The sequence below is a fragment of the Eptatretus burgeri genome, chromosome 5, assembly GCF_056783735.1.
Source record: "Eptatretus burgeri isolate ZD-2024b chromosome 5, Ebu_testis_v1, whole genome shotgun sequence".
Classification (NCBI taxonomy): Eukaryota; Metazoa; Chordata; class Myxini; order Myxiniformes; family Myxinidae; genus Eptatretus; species Eptatretus burgeri.
In genome coordinates, this window is record NC_140965.1 from 10,850,748 (window position 1) to 10,876,190 (window position 25,443).

At 39.7% G+C, this 25,443-nt stretch overlaps 1 protein-coding gene across 5 annotated transcripts in view; it reads right to left on the reverse strand.

Annotated features, from left to right (window-relative positions):
* The window catches only part of LOC147025830 (nucleosome assembly protein 1-like 1-A), a 211,558-nt gene that overhangs the window by 181,479 nt on the left and 4,636 nt on the right, over positions 1 to 25,443 (reverse strand). For all 5 annotated transcript variants that reach the window (XM_085880679.1, XM_085880681.1, XM_085880683.1 and 2 more), the window contains exons 2-3: positions 21,678 to 21,718; positions 20,915 to 21,015 (exon numbers count right to left, since the gene is read on the reverse strand). In XM_085880679.1, the coding sequence (XP_085736805.1) occupies positions 20,915 to 21,015; positions 21,678 to 21,694 (118 nt within the window). In that variant the 5' untranslated portion in view covers positions 21,695 to 21,718. The remainder of the gene's footprint in view (positions 1 to 20,914; positions 21,016 to 21,677; positions 21,719 to 25,443) is intronic.

A 25,443-nucleotide genomic window follows, 5' to 3' on the forward strand; every position in this document is an offset into this window, starting at 1 on the left:
AACGAGGTTCTATTTTGATTTCTCCATATCTTGGGGAGACGGTATATCATCCGTATTATCACTAAGATTACAAGTTATAAGATTTGATTTCTTTTTACATCTCTGTGTATCACAAAATAGTTGAATTATATCTTCAATGTTATAATCATTTAGGTTTTTTGACGTTTAAATAAACCTATTATATCTTCTTTTTGAAAACCAGCATTAAAACCTTGTGAGAGTAGTTGATACTCTGGTTGAAAACTCGACTTTGTGAAAATTATTAAATTATCATAATCTAAAAAGTTGGGAGTGAGGAGCATTTTTAAAAGTAAGCAGGTTTTTCCACATCCACTTGAACCAACTATGAGACATCTTAATGAATTTGGGAGATTTTTATGGTTGTTAAATTTTATCTTATTTTCCCAAATAGGTAAAAAATCATTCATTTATATATTTGAAAAACAGGTTATTTAATTTATTATTAGCTTTTTTAGAAACTCTATATTTTATCCTAAGTTCAGGTTTAATTTCAAGATAATCCATTATTTTATTTATACAATATCTTGTGTTGATATTTCCCTGAAAATTACATCCATGAATAATATACAACAACAATCCTTTGAACATTTCTCTTATACGTTCAGTTTCTTCCCTTGTAAGGAAAGGTGTGTTATCACCCTCATACTTTACATTCATTTCTCTAATCAATCTTGTAAAGTAATTCATTTTTGGTGTAAATCTAAAAGAATTATTTTCCTTTTTATATTTTTTATTATCATTAATTAGAAGATAATCACAGAATATACATTGTTTATAGGCTTTGACTCTGTGTTTAATCCCTGTCTTTCACACGCAGGACAATTCTCAAATTTGTCATATGGAGAATCAGGAAAGTCTAGCATATTTATAAAGTAAAACTTTACTTAAACTGAAATTCATCTATACTTTCAGTTGTATATTACCATCGATATCGATATACTTTTTTTCATTATCAGATTCAACGACAACATTTTTTATATTAAAGGTAATTTTAAAATTATCGTTAACTACTATTGAACGAAATGTCATTTCACCTGATATATTAACATCCTTTATTTCATCAAGATTTACATCTTTAGAGTTGTTGAAAAAAATACAAATTTCTCCTTGCATATTACAGATGGTCTTATCTTTTCATTCTAAAGCTTCATCCATAAGGTTTTTGTTCTTTGATACTTTTTCTTGTTTCATTGCTTTTTCTAGTTTTGAATATATTACTAGAAGGAGAGGAGAAACTTTTGTTAGAGATACTTTAATTGATGTTCTACCAGGTATACTAAAAGCCCTTCCACTGAAGGAAATTGAAGAACTCATATTATTTACCATAATAGTTTTTATCCAATAGTTGTTATATTTATCTTTGTTCAATTTTACATCCTTGACATATTTCTCAGTATCTTTAACAGATGAAGAGATTGATTGAAACTTGTCTTTTGTGTCTTGAAACATTGTATTTATTAAGTGAAAAAGTTGGAGGATAAAATGTTTTTAAGCACAGATTCACCTATAAATTAAACGAAATTTTCATCAAGAAAATTTTAGTTTAAGCAAAGTTTTATTCAATAAATATGGTGAATACAACGTACTGCGATTTTTGTAATCACGAATATAAACATTATAGAAAACACCTCCGAACCAACAAACACACATTTAATCTATTTCATCAAATATCTCCTCTTGAGTTGGAAAGAAAACATTGTGATATCTGTTCAAAGGATGTTTTGAAGAGTAGTTATAATCAACATCTTCAATCACAAAAACACAAGAAAAATGAGTTTAAAGTAAAGGGAGACTATTATATTAAAAACACTGATGAGGCATTTAAAGGGCATATAAAAATAAGGATTTTTCAATTTGGAGAACCCAGTCCATCATCAATAGCTGAATCAATTGAAATAGTGAAACCCGATGTTGAAAAATTTATTAAAAAGATATTAAAAGAAATAAAAACTTTAAAGTTTTATATGGGAGTGAAAATGAATATGAAAAGACAAGATGAAGAACAAACTCCTTATATGAGAACAGATCTTCATTTTATAACATCATTTCAAGATTTTTTTGAATAGTGGGGTTTATGAAGAACTATCAAGACAAGAGGAGGATGTTGATAATACAGTGGTAGGAAGTGGATTCAATATTAAAAAAATCATCTTTTTAGATATACACATTCTAAAATCAAACCCTCTTAAAGCTTCTTCTTATATTGAATTACCAAAGAAATAAAACTAAAGAAGGCAGTTGTTAATATTAAGAACAATGATAATAAATGTTTTCTCTGGTCTGTTCTTGCTCACTTACATCCACCAAAATGTAATTCAGAAAGAGTAAAACAATATATGAAATATGAGAATACCTTGGACATTAAAGATTTTAAATTCCCAATGCCATTAACAGATATTCCTAAATTTGAGAAAAAGAATAATCTTTCTATTAATGTATATGGATTAACGGATACAAACAAAGTTCAAATATTAAAAATTTCAAACTATAAAAATGAAGAAACACACATTGACCTTTTATATTTTAGTGTTGGAAAGAATTCACATTACACATACATCAATAATTTATCAAGATTAATCTCTTCTCAGGTATTCAGAACAGCAAACAAAATATATCCTTGTAAGCGATGTCTTAATTCATTTCATACAAAAGAACGATTAGAACAACATTCAAAATATTGTAGTAATCATAAATCAGCTGTAATTACAATGCCTAAACCTGGTGAAAAGATTTATTTTGAAGATTATAATAAATCTATCATGCACCCATTTGTGATATACGCTGATTTTGAATGTATCCTTAAAAAGATAAATACTGCTTCTCCTAATCCAAAAGAACCATATACAAATAAATATCAAAAACATATTCCTTGTGGTTTTGTTATTATATCAAATCATCTGTTGGAGAAAAGTATAACAAACTTGAACATTATCGTGGAAAAAATGCTTCACAAGAGTTTGTAAAACGATTAGAAAAGGATTGTATAAGACTCACTAAATTAATGAAAGAAACAAATGAACCGATGAAATTAACCAAAGAAGAGAAAAATTAGAATTTAGAATGAACAATATCTGTCATATTTGTGAGGGGAAATTAAGGAGTTTAAAGTTAGAGACCATTGTCATCTTACTGGTAAATATAGAGGTCCCGCTCATTCCTGTTGTAATCTTAATTATAAATTACCTTCTTTTATTCCAGTCTTTCTTCACAACAGCGCCAACTATGATACACATCTATTTATAAATGAACTTTCAAAAACACCAGGGAATATTTCTGCTATAACAAACACAAGTCAAAAGTATATTTCATTTTCAAAAATGATATTCACAAAACCTATAACTCGTATTAGGTTTTTAGATTCTTACAAGTTTATGGGAACACCACTAGCCTACCTCGCATCAAATCTAAGCTCCACAGACTCTTTTCCAAATCTTAATTCATTCTTTCCAAAAGAGGAAATTCTCACTAAAGAGGAAATTCAGATTAAAGATGAAATTCTGATTAAAGAAGGAATTCTTACGAGAGGAAATTCAAACAAGGAATGAAATTCAAAGTAAAGAGAAAATTCTTACAAGTAAGGGAATTTATCCTTATGATTATATGGATTCATTTATGAGATTTAAAGAAACACAACTTCCTTCAAAGAAAGTTTCTATAATAACCTTTATGAAGAAGAGATAAGTGATAAGGAATATAAACACGCACAAGAAATATGGAAAATATTTAAGATAAAGAACCTTGGAGAATATCACGATTTATATCTAAAAACAGATGTTTTATTGTTAGCTGATGTGTTTGAAGCTTTTAGATCACTCTGTCATAATAAAAATTGTTATGGATTAGATCCTGCCCACTATTTCACAGCTCCTGGTTTAGCTTGGAGTGCAATGTTGAAAATGACAAAACAAGATATAGATTTAATCAGTGATGTGGATATGCTTTTGATGATTGAGAAGTCCAAGAGAGGTGGAATATCACAAGTATGTTCAAAAAGATATGCTAAAGCAAATAATAAATATCTCCCAAATTATGATAGTGAAAAAGATAGTAATTATTTGATGTATTTTGATGCTAATAATTTGTATGGATGGGCAATGTCTCAATCTCTACCTTATGGTAAATTAGAGTGGGTGGAAGAAAAGAATTATGAAAAGGCTTTGATGAATATTGTTATTTCTTCTCAAGAGGAATTGAATGACGAAGAAGAAGGTTATTATTTTGAAGTTGATTTGAGGTACCCGAGTGATCTTCATAATAAGCATAAAGATCTTCCTTTTGCATGTGAGAAAGAAACTCCAAAGAAAGAATGGTTAAGTGATTATCATAAAAGTTTTAATATTAAAGGTAAATCAACAGAAAAGTTATTAACAACATTCTATGATAAAGAGGGATATGTTTTGCATCAGAGAAGCTTAAAACAGTTTTTGAGAGAAGGATTGAGAGTAGCTAAAATTCATAGAGTTTTAAAATTTAAACAAAGTCCTTGGGTGAAAAAAGTATATTCAATTCAATACAGATATGAGAGCAAATACAAAGTAAAATTTGAAGGGGACTTTTATAAATTAATGAATAATGCTGTATTTGGAAAGACTATGGAAAATGTTAGAAACAGGCAAAACATTAGATTCGCAACATCTTGGAAAGAAGCTTCGAGATTGATAAATAAACCAAGTTTTGAGAGAGAAGAGGTTTTTTCAGAGAACTTTTCTGCAATTCATATGAAAAAGGAAAGTATTGTAATGGATAAACCAATTTATATTGGAACAGCAGTTCTTGATTTATCAAAGATATTGATGTATGATTATTTGTATAATGACTTAAAGAAAGAGTATGGTGAAAATGTTTCATTGTTGTATATGGATACTGATAGTTTTATCCTAGATATAAAAACTGATGATGTTTATGAAGATATGAAGAAAAATATTGGAGTATATGATACAAGTAATTTCAGCAAGAAAAGTGAGTTATTTTCCACAAAGAATGAAAAGGTTATTGGTAAGTTTAAGGATGAGTTGGGTGGAAAAGTAATGAGTGAGTTTATTGGATTGAGAGCAAAGGCATATGCTTATAAGTATGGTGAACAGATTGATAAGAGGTTAAAGGGAATAAAGAAATATGTAATAAAGAAATCAATAACTTTTAGAAATTATTATAATTGTTTGATGAATAAGAAAGAAGAATATAGGAAAATGAATACAATAAGAAGTTATAAACATAACATATATAGTGAAGAAGTAAATAAAAGGCATTAGGAGCCTTTGATGATAAGAGATTTATTTTAGATAATGGAATAGATTGTGTTCCATATGGATATTGTATGATAGAGTGTATAAAATAGATTATGTTTTAACGATGGGAAGATGAGTTAGGGTTTTTAAGGGCTTCCGCCATGATTTTTCACAATATATAAATGGTTAAACCAAGTATTAATCAAACTAAAGAGTGGAGAAAATCTCAGTCTTGGTATATAAATGGAAAACATAATGAATGTGAAAAATATCAAATAAGTCTTATTGAAAAAATAACTAAAACAAAGGTAAATAAAACAAATAAGCGAATTAATTTAAAAACTAGTAAGTTAGAGGATGTAAAGAAAAAAATGAATATCCTTGAATGGACTGAAAACTTTGATGGTTATCAATTGAACAATGAAAAAACAATTTACTATAATCTCAAAATGATATGTGGCTCAGGAGGTGGTCAGATGAGAGCATTAAGAAGTTTATCATTTCGTAATGGCACAAATGGGGTATCTTAAAAAATATAAAGATTCAAATGTTTTGTTTGTCAATATTTTAGATGGGGATTATTGTGCAAAGAAAATTAAACTATTGAAGGAATTTGAGAATGAACAAATCTTTATAGGTTCAATGAGTGAGCTGTTCAACCCCCAGGTGTTCAATTCAATGAGGTTCAAACTCCAAGTTAAAAGGGGAGACAAATAAATATACCTTGGGATAAAAAGGGGATTTATTTTTAGGGAAAAAAAATATAAATCGCTGAAAATCCCCCATTCATTTACATGGGGAAAAGTGAGCCAGAATCAGTATTCTTACCCTACTCCCAACTGTCCACAAAATCTCATCCAAATCCATCCGTAACAGAGATCCATCAAGCTGAGACAAACAAAAACAGGGACAGAAACCTATTGGAGGAAATAGAAATCTGACTTGCTTCAACAACACCAACAGCTTGTCAGCTCAGTGTTGTGCAAGTGGATTTGCATTTTAAAATACTGAAACCTCCATGTGACTGACTGGCCCACCAGGAATTCTCCCAAAGACCAAATCCACCTTCACCTTCCCCTCCCTCCCTCCCTCCCTCCCTGCGACCACACTTTAGATTTGAGATCTATTTAAGCATTTCATATATAAAACCACCAAGAATAATGTACATGATTGGAGAGATTCCTCCCATGGCAGATGCCAGCAAGGCAGTAAACTCCATTGATTTTCTGTTGGCATTCAGCTACCACACCCCCAGTGTGTATGTGGATGGTGTGCAACAACTGGAAAAGCCAGAGTGTTTGTAAAACAGCAGCATCCCAGCTGGCTGGTTTTAATATTTTATAAACCAAATACATACACATTTCACATGGGTATTAATTAAGAGATATGCATTTGAGAAAACGTGCAATCATTTCACGAAACGGGGCTGAAGAGCATGAGATTGGCTTCCAATAGCTTACCACCACTGGCCAATAGTACATGTTATGGAGCAAATACTTCTCCAATGAATTTCTCATATAGAATCTGGAAAGTTTTGTTTTTTTGTATTTTCACACTTCCTTCGGTCACAGAGTCAAAAGCAACTGTTTCCAATTTTCTCATGCACACGATGACCGCAATCCAAACGAGCCACCACAGAACACCGAAGAAAAAAAAATAGACCAAGGTCACCCGCAGGGTGACCCGTATCTTGCCAAAAGGTGACCACGTGTGACTTGTTTAAGGTCACACTGAGGTGAACAGAGCTGCTATCCACCAAGAGCGACTCCTTGAGGAATATCTGCCTACGAGAAATTCCAATGAGAATCGTTCTACAGAGTAACCATGAAAAATATGCGTTTGCCTCATAACGTCACCAAATGACGTCATAATGTCTCAAGCTTGACATATCGAGAAAGCACTCATCGAGGTGTTCAATTTGAGGTACCACACGATATGGTTCCTAAAACTTGAAAATTTGACCTTGGGGTCAAATGTTTGACCTCAGGCGCGAACCATGAAGGTCAAGGCCAATCGCCACCAAAAATTAACCAACAGAGCGCCAGACCATGAACTATATTCCCATGAAGTTTGAAGACTATCCGATCAAAATTACTCAAAAAAATAAGGGTTTCGTCGACTCCCCCGATTTGTGACAAAGTGACCTTGACCTTCAAAATTTTATGCGCTGAAAGGGACGTCTATGGGCCTCTGATATGCGAAGTTACAAAAATTTCCAATGATAACTGTGCTCTGCAGAATTATTTATACGCGATTACAGACAAACAAAAAAAAATTTAAAAAAACATACAAGCTGACTAACATATCTTGCAAAAACTTCGTTTTGGCAAGATAAAAGTCATATCTGCACCATTGACAAAGCTTGCTGTCAAGCCTCAACTCAGATTTTACAACCAGTCCAGAAGGCATCAGCTCACATGTCCAAAAAACCTGCTCTGCTGCTCTTGCTCACCCTCTCTCTGTTGTATTCACCCTCTCATTTGCTCAAGGTCATCTGCCATCTGCTTGGAAATCAACAAACATTACCACTCGACATAAAAAAGGTGCAAAAAACAGATCCCAGTAACTACAGACCAATCAGCCTTATCCCAATCATCAGAAAGGTTATGGAATCCATCATCGCTTCAGACATTAAATACTGCCTCTTCTCCAATGGCTTGATTTCTGATCATCAATTTGGTTTCAGACGAGGTCACTCTATCCTGGATATTCTGCTTCTGCTTGCCCAACAATGGATGGAGGTCCTCAATGCAAGACATGAAATCAGAGCCATCTCCCTAGACATATCATCCATTCATTGGGACCATACTCTGTGCAGAGCGTTAGTGCTGCCAAGCAGTCTCCTTGGCTTGTGGACAATCCTGGACAGGTCACCACCGACAGGATACCAGCAAGCTGGCACTCATTTTGCCGACCTCAGAAGGATAACAGGCAGAGTCAACCCCACCTGGTATCATTTCAACAGCTGAGTGGCATTTGAACTCAGAATCCGAGGATCCCAAGCCCACCACCTAATCATTAAGCCAACACCAGGCCTCAACATATCGTGTGCTTTCAATACAGTCTGACACCATTCCCTGCCCACCAAACTCTTCCTATGGTATAAAAGGCCATCTCCACTCATGGTGCAGACCACGACCCTCTCGGAACAACGCCGGGAGCTTGTCACGGGTGGGGGTTTAACACCACCACGACCGTGCCAATTGCCCACCCGCGCAGGATAGGGTTGCTCGCCAAATTCGATCTACCTAAGTACCTGCGCGGATGGTCGACCGGGCGATCGTACCTCGCCGCAGGCAGACTCCGGAGACGAACCGCTTAAGCGGTCCGTTCCGTGCTACGATGATAACCGAGCGGTGTTATCGTCGGCCTCGACGGTTCCGATTAATTATCGAGCGTATTAAGCCCACTACGAACCCTTCACGTGAAGCAGGATGGAGAGTCAATAAAGAAAAGACGAAGCGAAACGGGAAAACAGTTCACACAATGCGCATTTATTACGCGACACACGAAAAGCACACGTATACAGCCAGTCAGAATGCACCTATATCAGGAAAACAAAAGAAACGACGCAGAATTACAACCGAATACGCGTACACACGGCAACACATACAGTTCTACTTTACAAGACACGGCGCCGACACATTTACTCAAAAGCAAAGGAAAGAAGCCACCCTCAGACAAGGGGGCAGACGGGCCTGTAGGCCAATATGTGTGCAGGACCTGAAGGAGCGGCCAGGTCCGCGAGACCGGGTGGGTCCGACCCGCGTCCTCGTGGCGCGTTGGCGGACGAGCCGCAGACGTGGCCGTGCCCCGACTCCGTGCTCCTTCGCGGGTTTCGTTGGCATGACGTTTGGAGTGGGGTGGGAACGGGGCCCCCTTGTTGCACTATCTCAGCGCGGGGGAAAAGGGGGAATTGTTGATGCTCTGGGGGAGGGAGAATGGCTGGCTGGCTTGGGTCCCGCGACGAGGGATCTCCCGCCACGGCCTCGTCGCCGACCTTCTCGCCTCGGACCCGAGCTCCTTGGCCTCTTGCCACACTCTCAGCCAACTGCAGAACCCAACTCGACGCCTTCGCCTCCCGACTGCACTCTCTGCCACACTCCGCCCGATGACTCTCTTCCCAAAACTCACTCTCCGCCCCAAACTCTCTGCCACCAAAACTGACTCTGCCACGATTCGCCTTGCGCTCGACGTTTTATAGGCCGGCAGGAAAACCCATATGCAAATTTCCGGATCAGGATGAGCTCGGGGGCAGAGCCACGCTTGCCCATTAGACGGAGGAAAAGTGGGCGTGAACCTCCCTGATCCTAGAATTTGCATATTTCGATTTCACACGGACGCCCTGGAGGCAGGGCCAAGCCGCTCCGCGCTTGCTGATTGGACGGATCAGAAGCGGGCATGTAGCATTCTTGATCCGAATTTTCCCTCGGAAAGGCTGTTATTTGCACTCGCGGCTCGGTGCGTATCGCTTGAACGAGCCCAAGACAGCCCGACGCTCAGTGTTCACAAGTGATGCGGGAATGGCCGTAGAAGGAGAGAGGTGAGGGTGGTGGAGGGTTTATCAGTGGTGGTTTGATGGTTATGGCGGTTGATTCAAAATAAAGATAGAACAGAAAAACGCCGAACAAAGCGTCGCAGCCCGAATGAATCACATAAATTCCCTCGAAACAACGGGTTTGGGGCTAACTGCACATGTACTTTGAGTTATCTCACCTACGGGACCTGAATGGTGGTTTGCGAATTTCCACAGCCATAACAATATAATTTCGTGCGCGCGCGCCAAAATGCCGAGTCATCTTTAACCAAACTGCGTCGTAGTCCAGTCAGGGCGTCTGAGCAGTGGCCAGCGTGGTTCAGATTGACTGTGGTTTCTGGGGCGAAGGTGATTGTTAAGAAGTATGTCGGCGGTATAAATTTGAGTGACTGTATTGGTGATTTAATCACGCAACATCTTGACAACGAATATTCTGGCCGAACAATTGCATCAATTCAGTGCATCAGCAGGGATAATTCGCAGGCTCCTCTCGATCGTGCCGATATCCAACAATCACCGGTGGACATAGGGCTGCAGGCTGTGGGGCGAGGCCATGGATCCCGGATGAGGGGATAAGTGATAAATTATGCTACATGCTTCGGGCTTTCTGATTAATACATCAATGAGTACATTCCATAATTAATGAATTAATAATTAATGAATCTGGCATACAAAATGTTTTTTTCATACCTGACATGTTACTTTGTGCAGTGTCACGAAACTTCTGTGTAATTAATAATTAATGAATTTGCTCGCTCCAACGATTTTTCAAACCTCAATATCTCCATAAATACTTGACCAATTTTCATTCTGAAAGTTGCATTATAATCGGTGAAGAATAATCTACAGGATTATCATAATCTCAGAGAGCTAAGCCTATTTTTTCTACAACCGGAAGTGAAATGTCCCCGGAGAGTGGACGGACCGGAAAACCACGTATTGTGGGGGTGACTGTCATCTCTATAATACCACAAGTTCTCAATGTTCAGTTCAGATAACTGCGAAACAGTCCAAACTAACCGTTTCGATTGAAATAGTTCACAGATAGACACAAGGAAAATACTACTTATGACATAATTAATAAATATGTATTGTTCATTTAGTACCCGGATTAACACATCAGAATCACCAGTAAGTGCAATACGTGGTTTTCCGGTCCGTCCACTCTCCGGGGACATTTCACTTCCGGTTGTAGAAAAAAATAGGCTTAGCTCTCGGAGATTATGATAATCCTGTAGATTATTCTTCACCGATTATAATGCAACTTTCAGAATGAAAATTGGTCAAGTATTTATGGAGATATTGAGGTTTGAAAAATCGTAAGAGCGAGCAAATTCATTAATTATTAATTCCACAGAAGTTTCGTGACACTGCACAAAGTAACATGTCAGGTATGAAAAAAAACATTTGGTATGCCAGATTCATGAATTATTAATTCATTAATTATGGAATGTACTCTGATATATTAATCAGAAAGCCCGAAGCATGTAGCATAATTTATCACATCCCTCATCCGGGATTCGTGGCCTCGCCCCACAGCCTGCAGCCCTATGTCCGCCAGTGATTATGTTAGATATCGGCACGATCGAGAGGAGCCTGCGAATCATCCCTGCCGATGCACTGAATTGATGCAATCGTTCGGCCAGAATATTCGTTGTCAAGATGTTGCATGATTAAATCATCAATACAGTCACTCAAATTTATACCGCCAACATACTTCTTAACAATCACCTTCGCCCCAGAAACCGCAGTCAATCTGAACCATGCTGGCCACTGCTCAGACGCCATGACCGGACAACTGCGCAGTTCTACTACGCAGTTTGGTTAAAGATGACTCGGCATTTTGGCGCGCGCACGAAATTATATTTTGAAAATAAATGCCGACGTTTACATTTCGGGTTTTGAAACTTGCACCTTCGGCAGAAAATGTACAACTATAAAAGGCTAAAAATGTGTTTTATAGCGAACGAAGTGAGCTCAATACTTAACGCGTGCACGTGAGAGAATAGGAAATAACAACAACAACAACAACAACACAATAGCCCTGGCTATTTCGAATCCGTGTCGTTAGCTATGACTTTTCGCTTCCGGTTGTTGTTAAACGCTGTGCGGTGTATAAACACGATTGGGTTTTATTTCTATCTTGTGAATATTACTCAACGCATGCACATGAGAGAATAGGAAACAACAAAATCAACAATACCTTGGCAATTGTGAATCCATGTCATTGGCTATGACCATTTTGTTTTGTTGCTGGTTTTTTTTTTGTTTCCGGTTTTTGTCATGGGGAATGATGCATGCCAGGAGATCATGACCGGAAGTGTTTATTTATTTATTCAATTATTTTTTTCAAAGTTAATTTTATACTACCGAAGGTGATTTTTTTTCACGCCAGGAAGTGTTTATTTAGTATTTAACATTACCGGGAGTGATTTTGAAACTTTTCGGAACTTTTAATTTCTTTTATTCTTTCCCAGAAGTGATAGATTATTTATTTATTTCTTCAATTATTTTTCCCCCAAAGTTATTTTTAATAAAGATATCTCCCGCATTATCAAAAAATATTTTTAAATCGTGATTTACATTATTTGTTCGGTGATCCCGAATCCAGGCCGAAGTCACCGGAAATTGCGTCAAAATCATCAGCTGTGCGGCGCTTACACGTACCATGGTATCGTTGGCAAGTTTACAGTTGTGAACAGGTTTTATGTAAAGTCAGAAGCGAATGCAAGAAGAATTCTACGTTCGCTTCGAGGCTTTGCCTATTCCATATTATTTATATCTCATTTCTCCTTCCTTGCGAATCGCATCTGCGTTTTTGGCCATCTTCCAGATCACGTGACGATCAAACGGGAAGGAAATTCAAAAATATGTCCGGTTAGATACAAGATAATATTTTTTACTGTCATAATCAATAAACAGTTGCCGAATATCTTGTAGAATGGCAGACGAGATAGGTTTTGAAAATGGCGATTTTTATAACTTACGTGACCTCATCCCTGACCTTGAACCCGGACAAAAGTTATATCGTTGTGCAACACTCATTGACCTCTACCCACATACTCAGTTTCATCAAGATTGGAAAGAAAAATTGACGGACGTACGTATGGACAGACGGACATTTGGTCCGGCTTTATTAGGTCATCTCGGTAGAGATGACCTAAAAAAGCCTAAGCTATCTTTTGGCACGTTTTCACCCATAAGGAAAACTTGGCATGACAGCAGATCGTCAAGCCTCGCTCAAGCCAATCAGAAGTCGTGAGGCTTGCAAGAGATGGAACGCGTACTGAATATTGCCAAAACCAGAATAAGGAAGCACCATCAGCATTCCACTGCTAAACACCCCAGATAAAATAAGCAGTGAAAGTGGGGGCATGAGCAAATCCCTTCAGTACATCAAAAACCGACGTTGTTTCTGAATTGAAGTTGGTCAACTTCACCAGAAAACAGATCATGCCCACAAAAGTACATCATGATGTAATGGACATGGAATCGCATGGAAATATGGCTCTCCCAACATTCGTTGAGGAAAAAAATAAAAAAAAAATAAAAATAAAAATAAAATCAATCAATGGACAATTTTTTTTTTTTTAATGTGGGATAAAATATCAAAACTGAAGTATCTGACTTGATGGACGCACAATTGCCAATCCCAAGATGGCATCCGAAGTTGTCAGCTTGAAAGCAACAAAGTTCACTTGCCTCGTTGCAAAATAATCCAGAGAACTGGATCTGGAATGACATCATTGTGAAGCACAAGTTTGCCAATTTCGTTGCTACTCACAAGGTCTGATGGTTCTTTAGTGTGCTGCTACAGAAAAATCTATGCTCATCCACAAACTGAAGAGCATGGTGTCAGAAAACCATTCCCGACACTGCTCAAACACTACCAACACAAATAATCACAAGATTCGACTTGCATAGTCACTGGTCGCATGGCCCTCATACAAGAGCTGATTGTGCACAAAAGCCAAGTCCCCCCCCCTCATCCTCAAAATAAAATAAATTTTAAATGGTTGGATTGCCAGTAACATGCTGCTAAATTCATGGAGTTTGTAGGTACGGATATTTTGTTTTTTTGGAAGCGTTTCAATGAAAGCAGTATAGGATTTCAGATTCTACATCTTTCCAACCAGAATGTTGATAATTGAAAAAAATATAGTATCATAAACTTTAACATGTCCATCATCAGATGCAAAAGTAGGGGTAAAACAGCATTGTAGACACAAATCAGAGGATTAAACGACACCAATTTAGCATCTCTGAAAGGTTTCCTTGTACATTGAAGATGGTCTCAGCAGCGATAAACACAGCACATCATAAACATTGGCCTCTCTCCGGTTGACAATAAATAAATCCAAGATTATGCCGTTTGGAGGAATCCATTAAGTATGTAATCCTCAAAATAAGAAACTTCAACCTCTATGCCCCCAACCAATAAACTTAAAGTTTAATCTGCTTAATACAGCAACATAGTTATTGTTATACACCCCCAGATACCTCCTTTTATCCCCTCGACACTGTCCACCCTTCCCTCACTGCTTCCCCTGCTCCCCCGACCCTCCACCCGTCAGCAAAGCAGCAGATGGTGTTAAATAAAATGTGTGTCCTGTATGCAAGGTATAAACAGGCCTATCCTTAACCCCTCCCCCAAAAGAGTGCAGTACCATCTATTAAAAAAGTACACACAAAACTGAGAGATCGTACAATTTTTCTTACTTTGTAACAAAATTGGCCAATAATGTTGTAGAAATTCAGTTCTGTATTTTAAAATATTCAGAATAAATATTTTCACTTAGTTTTCAATTTTAGACCTGTGTTCACAATTGGCTTCTTCTTTATCTTCACAACATACCTTTTAGTTTTCAGTTTGTTTGCTTTTGGTGGTTTTTCATCAGACAAACAAGTCAAATGCAGACCTCATGGGGCTGACATCTTGTGTGCCTTGATGACCGCATCGGCACTTTATGTGAACAAAACTAACAGCAAATGTCTGCACAGCAGTCATGACTTCTGTCAGTCAGGAATGTCGATCCAGGGTCCGTTTTCCAACTTTGAACAAGACACCATCCATGTGTCACAAATGGGTCACACAATGTTTAAACATACCCATCAGAGATGGGGAAACCCCCCGCCATTGAAAAAGGTCATACATATTCCAGATAATGAGGGAGGTGAATTGTAAACAAGACACCATTAAGAAAAAAATTAGAGCCTATATCATGATAACGTCGTTTTTTTCAACATGGCTGCCTGGCGGCCATATTGGATGCCAGAGCGGGCTGAAACCATGTTGGAAAATGTTCCCCAGGGGTGAGGAACATAGTAACCAAAATAATTGAAATCAGATCAGCGGTTTTCCATTTATTATAAAAAATATTTTTTCCAAGATGGCCACCCCAGTCGGCCATCTTGGATCCGGCCACGCCCAAAATCAATAGGGTCTGCCTTTTCAGGTGGTACATGTGTGACCCAAATTTCAAATTGATATGGCGAACAGTTTACGAGTTATCGATGAGATATCGATGAGCCCCATTTATCGCACTCGCAGCTATAAATGTTGACGCCCAGCCAGCTGGACGGATGACAACAATCCCCCTTCCACACGCGGCGGTGGATAAAAAAAAAAAAAACTGACCCCTTAACTGAAACAAACTGCCGCTGATCTTCTCTGGTGAGACCACAGTGGTCAATGGCACAGTAGACATAAAATGGCCACCCAGAAATTGGCACTCAAAAAAATTGGGCTCAGCAAGAATTATTGGGGAATGTCAGGGTACTGGACACTCAACTGTTTTTTTTTTTTGTTCAGGCCCAAATTAGAAACTGCAAAGACCGCTCTGAATTGTTAGCAAAGCCTGACGTTGGCTTTGCGGTTCGGGTGGTGGCTTTGGATCCTCGGATGATGAGTTCAAGCCCCTTGGCCACTGAATCAACACAAGGGGGTTGACTCAGCCTGTCATCTTTCAGAGGTCGACAAAATGAGCACCAGTATACTGGCAATTGCAAGGATTACAAGGAAATTATGCGCAGGAGGAAGCCATTCGGTCCATCATGCCTGCACCACACCAATACCAGATTTTTAAAATAAATCCATCGATACCCCTTCCCTTTGTGTGCAGCCTTTTGGCTGCTAAACTGATACTCATTTCTCTGACCTCAGAAGGATGACAAGCTGAGTCAACCCCTGATGTTAATTCAGTGGTAAAGGGGTTCGAACTCAGGACCCCAGGATCCCAAACCACCATCCTAACCATGAAGCAATCACCAGTTCATTGGGGCACTGCATCAGCAACAAAGCCACACCCCTAACCAATGATGCAACCAGCAGCCAAAAAGGGAACTAGTTAGCTCACTCCATTGCCACAAATCGTGAAATTACAGTGACACTTCATGCTGTAATTATCAAACAGGATTAAAGTTTTTTTTTGTTTCTAAAAGATTGAACAAGACAACCAGATCGCAGACAGATTGTCCAACAGGGGGTACAAAGAAGATAAACAATGCATAAGGGATTTAAAGACATTTCTGATCAGTACAAAAACAAAGGCCAATCTTTCTTTGGATCTGGCCCAAAAAGCTGTTCGCTTACAGTGAAAACTGCTGAAACACAAACACAAACACAAACACACACGGAAGTCGAGACACCACTGATGCAGTGGCGGTGAGCCAGTTGGGCAAGACTACACATTTACTCATGTGACTGATACGCAATCTCTGCATAGCATGCCAGATCTGAACCCACAGAAAATCATGGCTAATGGCAAGGGGGGGGGAGGGGAGGGAAATAAAAAAAAATAATAATAATAACAGGCCCATATAAGATTCTCAGCCCAGCCTGGTGTTGACGCAGTGGCTTGGGATCCAAAAGGTCCTGAGTTCAAGCCCTGTTGGGCCACTGAATTAATACACCAGGGGGTTGACTCAGCCCGTCAACCTTCCGAGGTTGGCGAAATGAGTACCAGTGTACTGGGCGGTGTATACCCCGGTTAAAATAGGTGTACCATATCCCTGTGTCGCGTCAGGAAGGGCATCCGGTGTAAAACATGTGCTAAATCACGATGCGGATCATATGGATGATCCGCTGTGGCGACCCCAAACGGGAGCAGCCAAAATAAGAAGATAAGATTCTCAGCCCAGCAAAAGCAGCAGCATTGCCAGGATTCCACTCCATCACTGGTGCCGATAAACACGTTTCAAGGATTTCATGAAAGCTGATGTCAATATCAGTGCCGTGGCTGGGCTTGATGTTGAGGTGCATCTATCCAAGGCTGAACTCGCTGGTTGTAAGAAAATTATGAACTCGTCAACTCGCAGCGATGGCCCATATTCAAGCAGCTGAAAGGTAATCAAGGCATAGAGAAGATACTTCCTATGTTAGGAGCGATCACAAAGTATATATTGTTTGCACATTTTCAGGCCAACATTTGGCAGCAGGACTTTGTCGGTGAACCAGACGTACTGGATCCAGCATCTCTGGGCCGACATCAAAACAATGGCACTTATGTTCCTATAGTCTCCAAAGCAGTCATAGAATTGGTGGTGTACCCATGTCATCGGCAAATGCAGTGGATGGTGCTCATGCAAGACAATACGGCATGTGCAGAACTGTGCAAGTGTGAAGGCGCCGACGAAACGTGCAACACTGCGATTGATGGTCAAGATTGACGATGACGAAGACAATGCCATCCCTTTGAGTAGTTCTTTCCAAGATTGTGCTGTGACTGAACATGGCTACAGTGTTGGTCCTTCTTTCTCAGTTCTATGAATGAAAAGTGGCAATCCTTCTTATAATTTACAGACCGTGTTCAAGTGTGTTTGTCACACCACTCCTTCAGTTCTGGGCTGATTTACAACCAGACTTGCTACATAGGATCATCATGAACCCCAATTAATGGATAGGGGTCTTTTTATCTTTGCCGGGGGGGGGGGTCTTGGGATGGGGGAGGGGGCACAAATTCTAGATGTAAATGTGTGTCATGCCACATTCAGGTGTGGGGGGGAGGGGGGAGGGTACTACATGTCCCCACATTTTCTAATGCAATGAGGTGGTTTGAATCAGGAGGGGGGATGTTTTTGCTTTATGCACGCGACCCAGGTTCGTTTGTTTTTTGCCGAAACAGCGCCAAGATAAAGGTACGTGTCAGAAGAACATGTTGCATGCTTGGAACAGGATCGCATGTAGGACAGGTACTCCACGAGTTCTTACAAATTTCAATTTTGTTAATCACACAGAATTTCTGAAGTGGCCATTATAGTTTTATTTGGTGACCATATTTTCACGCAATACAATTGTGGAACTAAAGAATTGAGTGAAATATCGGTGATGTTCATATTTCGTTAAGTATCAGAAATGTGATAAATACTGGTTTTGTTGTACCATTTTGCCAAATACTTGAGCGCCTTTCTCTTCCCCCCACCCCCCCCTTTTCTTTGCACTTCCTCGAATAAGTGGCTAAATGAGTTCCCCATAGCTGAAAACATACAAAACAAGAAGCTAATACTTCGATATCGTGTGGCTGGGGGCAGTAAAAGTCGAGGTTAAGAATGATGAAATAATTTCAGTTATAAAATTTAAATGCAGACAAGGTGAATTAGCATGCATGATGGGAAGAGTTGCGACGTTGGACAAATTTATATTTATAGCCCTCAGATCAAAGGGACGTATGCGGCCACGAGTGTGACAGAAGACGTGACAGAAGAGACAGGACAGAAGCCAATTGTATAACAGCGTGATGTCGCCACGCTGCAACTCGAAGGGTACACAGTAGAGCACATACCTCCGCCATGCAATGCCTTCTTGTGTATGACAGCTCAGCTGCCGGGGTAGCTATCATTTCTTGGAAGCACGACCGCCGCTGATGCAATGCACCTCTACCAGAACACACCGGTACTCATTTCGCCGACCTCGGAAGGATGACAGGCTGAGTCAACCCCCTGGTGTATTAATTCAGCAGCCAACGGGCCTTGAACTCAGGACCCTAGGATCCCAAGCCGCAACCCTCACCACAAAGCAAACACCAGGCTCATGCAATGCCTGATAAAGTGGAACATAGAGCCCAATAACTTTTTAAAATACTGCATTGCATGATATGTATACGGTTTTTAGCCCCATCACTCAATGGTGAAGAATCACTTGAAAAATTAATTCTTGGATTTGGATCTTCACCAAAATAAAGTCCATTCGTCCTTGCTACACACACCCAACTTGTCCATCAAGTTTTGTCCGAATCCATCCACAACTTTTAGATATCCTGCACACAAACAGAAACAGACAGTGGGGTGAAAACAACCTCCATCCACCTTTGGTAGCAGAGGTAATGATAGTTTATTCATGTCTACATCAATAAATGAGGAAAGGTAAGATTTCATTTTCGGTATTCCGTGGTGGACGTCTCGGAATTTTTTTTAATATTTATTTTAAGTTGTTCATGAATAAAATAAAAAGGAAAAAGAAAATTGGAAACAGCTAATTTTGTGTCCAATGCATCTCAGGAAGTAATAATGTTAATAATAAGTTTGATTATACATGAAAAAAAAAAAATTCACCAAGTTCCACACCATACATGACAAACTGAAAAACTTAATGCCAATCGGCATTCGTGGTTGCCAAACAACCTGCCAGTGCGCCCAACGGCTTCATAACCAGTCGTTCGAGAAGGACCAGAGTGCTTCCCCTCATGGCAAGCCTCGAATCCCGAGTCCGCAACAGTATTGTTCCCAAAAGCAAATGCATACAACATAAAGCAGTCCCCAGGCAATTATTTAATTAGTCTCCATTTTAGTTAGCCCTTCCCTCATGTCTAGTGGGTATGTGGGACAAAATTTGTTGCAAGAGCTTTTCGGTAAGTCAATTCCATTCTCCATTCCTTTATCTATTGTATTTATCCACTTCGCACACAGTCTTTCACGCAAGCATGCACATATGTTAGCAGATAGCTACATTAGCATATGCCACCATAATGCCATGCCATTCCACAACAGACAATTCGTTTCAACATTCTCCATAAATCGAACCGCAATGCCTTCCAAAAAAAAATCCCCACAACCTACGCTCAAACCTAACCACAATTGCTTCAACCACCTCACCATAACCGCTATGAAGACCGCCACGATAGTCAGCACCCCAGACACCCACCACTGTACTGTGAGAATAATCGGGAAACCATGGACGCAACCTACAATAGATGCTTGTGTTTGGAACGTTTTGACATGTAGCTCAGTGCAAGTGAATGCTAGAATCCGTTCAGCATCACCTGGGTAGCCCTGGCGCTCCGATAAATCATGACCCCCATTTGGTGTCTGGCGCATGTTCGTGGCCAGAAAGCACCCCATCACAAACATCCCCTGCTGTACATATTGCTTTGTATTTAAAACCTTTTATTGTGCAACATGGCCCTTCCTCACCTCAATTATTATAAATGTACCCAGCTCGTTCTGTCTTTTCCTGCATTGGTTCAGCTAGTACACACAGGTTAGCCAGGAAGTTCTGCCCCACTAATTTACTCTTATTAGCCAGTGCATACTTGGCAGCTCTGCTCGATTGCAGCAGACATGGTAAGGTAATACAAGTTTGCGTTGAGGGCACAAAACTCGCTTGGTATGGTCAATCCACTAGAAATGGTGGCACGCGAAGTAGTGCAACCCTGCCAGGATTGGCAGTTTCATGATTGCTAAGCAACCATGCCAGCGCACGGAGTTATCTTTGCCCGGTGGCCTCAGGACTGGCCGTTCAGGAGGGACAAGTGTTTCCCCTCATGGTGGGCGTCGGAACCCAGATCTGCAACAATATTCTGTCAACAACGTCCCCATTTGCCAACATTAAAATATCAACATGTAAACTGATGCAACTTAAAGTGAACAGTCATTGCACTCACTCGGCAGTTGATAAAGAAACGAGAAATAGTACAATTGGATCAAAAAAAACAAATTCTCAATTGAGTTTTGCTCCACTTGAACCGCGAAAGTGCCCCAATTAGCCCGGCAGGTACAACAGGTCAACCTCGAGTTATGTACAGAAAACACGTCACAATTGGCTTCGTGATCAATCTCTGCATTTACAAACTCACTCCAAGTGCTCAAGCACAGATTCACAAAGTTTAAATAAATAAATGGACAGTCCACATACCTTTCTTCTCCTTGTCTCCAATTGCAGGTGCTTCCAATTTGCTCTCTTCTGTATCAGACGCTTCTTCAACATCTTCAACTTCAACGGCTTCAACGGCTTTACTGCAAGCAGGTAATTGACGAAACATTGAAAATTTGCAACTGTATACTGGCTCTGGCATGCATTACAAACGTATCTCGGCCAACAAAAACACCCCCTCCTCCTCCTCCTCGCACCCCCAAATGTCCTCAACATACCAACAATTGCAGCTCTCAGTCCAAATGCCTCAAGAAACCTTCATCATTATTCAGGAGTCAAAGAATGCATCACAGAGCTATATTGTTTGTTATAAAGACCAGAGTTTGGGAGATAGAGGGATGGCCAGTAAAGCAGAAATAGTTTCAATACAAATCCAAAAATACGTATTTTCACAGTGTGGAACAATGTTGTGAAACACAGGAGCTGATTACATACAAAACAAGCACTGACAACTGAAGACAAAATTATATCCAGTTTGAAGCTGCTGCTCAAGGCAAACCATCCATTTCATTTATTTATTCAAATGAAAGGTTTCCTGGCTCGACAGACAACACACCCACACAAGCCACACAACTAGCTGTTATCTTCATCAAGGCTGAACATACCAATTCAGAAGCAAGATGAACACAACATTGTAAAAACTTGTACAGAGTTTGTGGAAGCAAAAAATTAAAATAAATAAAACCAGAAACAAATACAGGAAACAACGCAAATGCAAACAAAATGGGCCTCGAGTCACAATTACCTCTCCGATTCAGCCATGCCTGTTCCTGGGATTTAATTCCACTGCAAATAAAATGAAAATCCACATTATAAAAGCACAAAATTTTAACAAAGCTTTATAATCAATTTAAAACACAGCACAAGGTTAATCAGTAAACAATTCAACATTACCACCTTTACGATTGTTATAGATATTAATTTTGTCTTTATCCACAAATTACATGTATGGGGATAGAGTAGGACAGGGGAAGTGTTTAAAAAATAATAATAATAATTAATATACAGGCATCTTTTACACAATGTCACAAAAGTCTCAAGAATGAAAATAGCAAATCTATGTGAAAATAATAATAAATTAAATCATTGCCAAAGTGCAGAAACATAAGACTATCGCAAACGCTCCTCAAAACCTCACCCACACACCTGTATTCTAATCCCCATATTCTCAGCGGCCGGTCTCGTATTCTCACTTGTCTTTAAAATGCGCTTTGCATCACTACCTGCAGAACATCCACGATCTACTCGCAGATTCTGTCCCAATCTGTTCTAGTCTTGAAGCCAAAATCTGTAGCTAGCCGAGAAAATAGGTTCGCTGCTGATTTCATGTTAGAATGGTGCAACTGGTGTTTTTGAAGAGTCTAGGCATGACCAAGTCTAGTTCCACTTGTTGCCAAGTCTGCATCTGAATATTATGGCCGCCATGACAGTAATCAAAATGGCCGCCATCAGATTTAGTCTTTTTCTTACTGCAAATTGTACGAGCCAGAAATTTGTCATGATTGTGAAATACTATGTAATCTGACACTAGGAACACTATTTTGTGCTTTATTTTTGTACTGGATCACAACTTTTCACATAATTGACAACTTAAAGACGAAATTGAAAATGCACATACGAGCAACAAATGTGAAAAAGAAAATGTTTAGCACTATTGATGGAGATGGGTTTACAGTCAGTCAAAGGTTATTTCAACAGCTGTCAGATTCTTTCTAACACAAAATTACATTGCTTTGCAGAAGAGAAAAGTGTTGTGAGAACACCCAAGTACAATTTTCAGAGTTATTGATCGGCTTGTACACTGAATGGGTTCCGACAAAGGGCTTTGCATCCACATGCTTTCGTGCAAGGCAGTCCATTCCGTGTACATTTGCACCGTCGAGTTGAGCATGACCCACGGCATTTGCATGTCGTCAGTTCTACACAGTAAGCAGTAATAGGCTGTGCAGTCATGAGTCGCGGCTGAAATGTCTCGTTGCCATCTTTGACGACCTGTTCCCACCCACAGTTCTCAGGTGCAGGTAGATGTGGTTCAGATTCCAAGGCTCTTCTCCACACAAAAGTCTGGTAGTGCGCTCGCTTGATGTGTAGAATCAGAGCATCGCGAGTTGGAGGCAGATTCTCAATAGCTTTGGTCAGACTGAGAAACAGATCACATCAGAAACAGCCCAGGTGTTTGGGGGTCAGTTTTTTGCCTCCTGAAGCCACATGAATAATGTCTTGGCAGATGCTCAGAACTTTGTTCTTGGTATCTGTCTCATCCGCTTCTTCATTGTCCATCTTGTCAGTGCTGTCACCACCACAAAGAAGCTTTACAAGCATGTACAGGGTTTCAGGTACAATTCGCTCTGCATTTTCTGTGTTCAGTCCACCGATAATGCTATGCCCTGGAGAGTGTTTTACGTCACTGTAAATCTTTATGCCCACTCTGAAGATCCAGCTAAGGATTTCGTTCTCATGATGAGGCAGACTGCACTGGGCCAATTCATCTTCTTCAGAACTTTCACCTTCTTCAGATAAATCATTCACGGCGGTTCTCATGGCAAACTTTGTCACAGTTGAGGACGCAACTATGAGGGGTTTTGTGACATCCAATGGCTGCACGAATGTCACCTTGTCACTACCAAAGTGAACCTCCACTTTCTGCTTGAAATTGTAACTTTTGTAGGCTCCAGCCTCAATTCCAAAATCATTCAATAACAGCATGCTGTAGTGTTCCCAGATGTTTTTCAGGGTAAACACATGTCCCTTCTGCAGCTCTTTCTCAAGCTGGTTCATCACATTTCTGAAACAGATGCTTTCAGGAGACTGGTTTTTCTCTCCACTCTCCTTTTTATACTTTCTGCGAAAAGAAACATAACACTTGAGGTGATATTTACCTTCAGCTGCCATCAAGTCTGAAACGCCTGCAAACCTGTGATGCATGGTGGGGTCAAATTGGGCCAAACTAAGCATCCTGGATGATGTGTGATCAAATTCAACATTTGTCAAGACACCAGCTTTTCCAGGAATGTCAGTCTGGCAGAAAGCGCATTTTGACCAATCCATAGCGCTGTGCGCGGATCTTAGTGACTTTGGGACATGGTATTTCTCTGAGGAACCTGATGTTGTGGGTATCTCTTCTGCGTAAGTCACAGATTGTGGCTGAATCCTTGACTTCAGTCTGTCTATTTTTTGTGCGTGAGTAAAGTCACTATAGCAGAATTTGTGCCATTGAATCTTTTCGACGTGCTCTGGTACAGAATATTTTCTGATTCTTGAGAATGAGTCAACATATTTAGCATCATTATATTTCTCTCTTTCTTTGCAACATTCAGCTACAGTTTTCACACCAACGATTGTAGTCTTTCGAAGTGGCGTTGACTTGCTAGTTTTTGAACTGTCCTGGCAAATAAAGCATTTATTCCAGTCTACATGCTCTTCTTCTTCTTCTCGATCCCTTGAACCCCCTGTGAGAAATCTTGCGGCTTTCATTTTTCAGTTAGTCCTGGGTAACAGAAAAACACAGTTATGTAGTTTAGGTTCATTTTATAGCAAAGTTGTAAAATTCATTGATTGTGGTTTGTATAATCAGACATTCTAATTCGAGCCTGAACATTTCTTTAAAAATAATATAGTGAAAAACAAGTCATATTATTTTTAGAAAATGGATGGAGCAATGTTTTTTTTCTATACTCCCATCAGCTCAGGCATGCTCAAAAACATGGAAATCGACCCTAATTTTGTAATTTCATGTCAATTTGCGGCTGAAATATGACGAAAAGTGTATTTAATGGCGACCATTTTGTAAACTGTCATGGCGGCCATACTATCCATATCCAGAGTTGGCAACAAGTTGATTCACGTTTCTGTGTGTCTGGACAGTCAATTTACACCTGTTGCACTATTCTAACACGGAATCAGCAGGGTCGTACACTATTCTGCATTGGGCCTCCTGACTATTCCTCTCAAAGCCATTGTTACCCATTTTAGTATTTATGTCCACACCAACAATTCCCCCACTCACCCCCAAAAAGCCGAGTGTTGGTGTAACATTCAAGGTGGTTGGCTTAAGATCTCAAGGTCCCAAGTAGTCTCGAGATTGAGCCCCTGTAGAGCCATTAAAATAACACGAAGTGGGTTCTCAGCTAGTCATCCTTGGATGTTACACCAACACGAGGCTTTTTTCAGTAAAATGACTTATCAGCTTCCCGGGGAGAACGAGCCACTCAAGGATCCTGTGTCGGAGTGGCAACACGTCCAGCATCATGCCGCTTAGCCAAGGAGCCTATGAATCTGAAAAAGCGGGGAGAGGTTCTTCATTTCCATATCCACCATATCTGGATCCTTTTAGTCATTTGCAAACCTATTCCCTTCTGTCAGGTCAGATATGGGAGAATGCGCCAGAGCAGCGCGCCACTGCATCCGCTTTCTGCTGGTACTTCGGATGCCTCTGTCTGGCCATCCCCCAGGCAGATTCCTGGCCCATTCCCATCTCCTTGAGATGCCGATCAACCTATTGCAACGAGGCA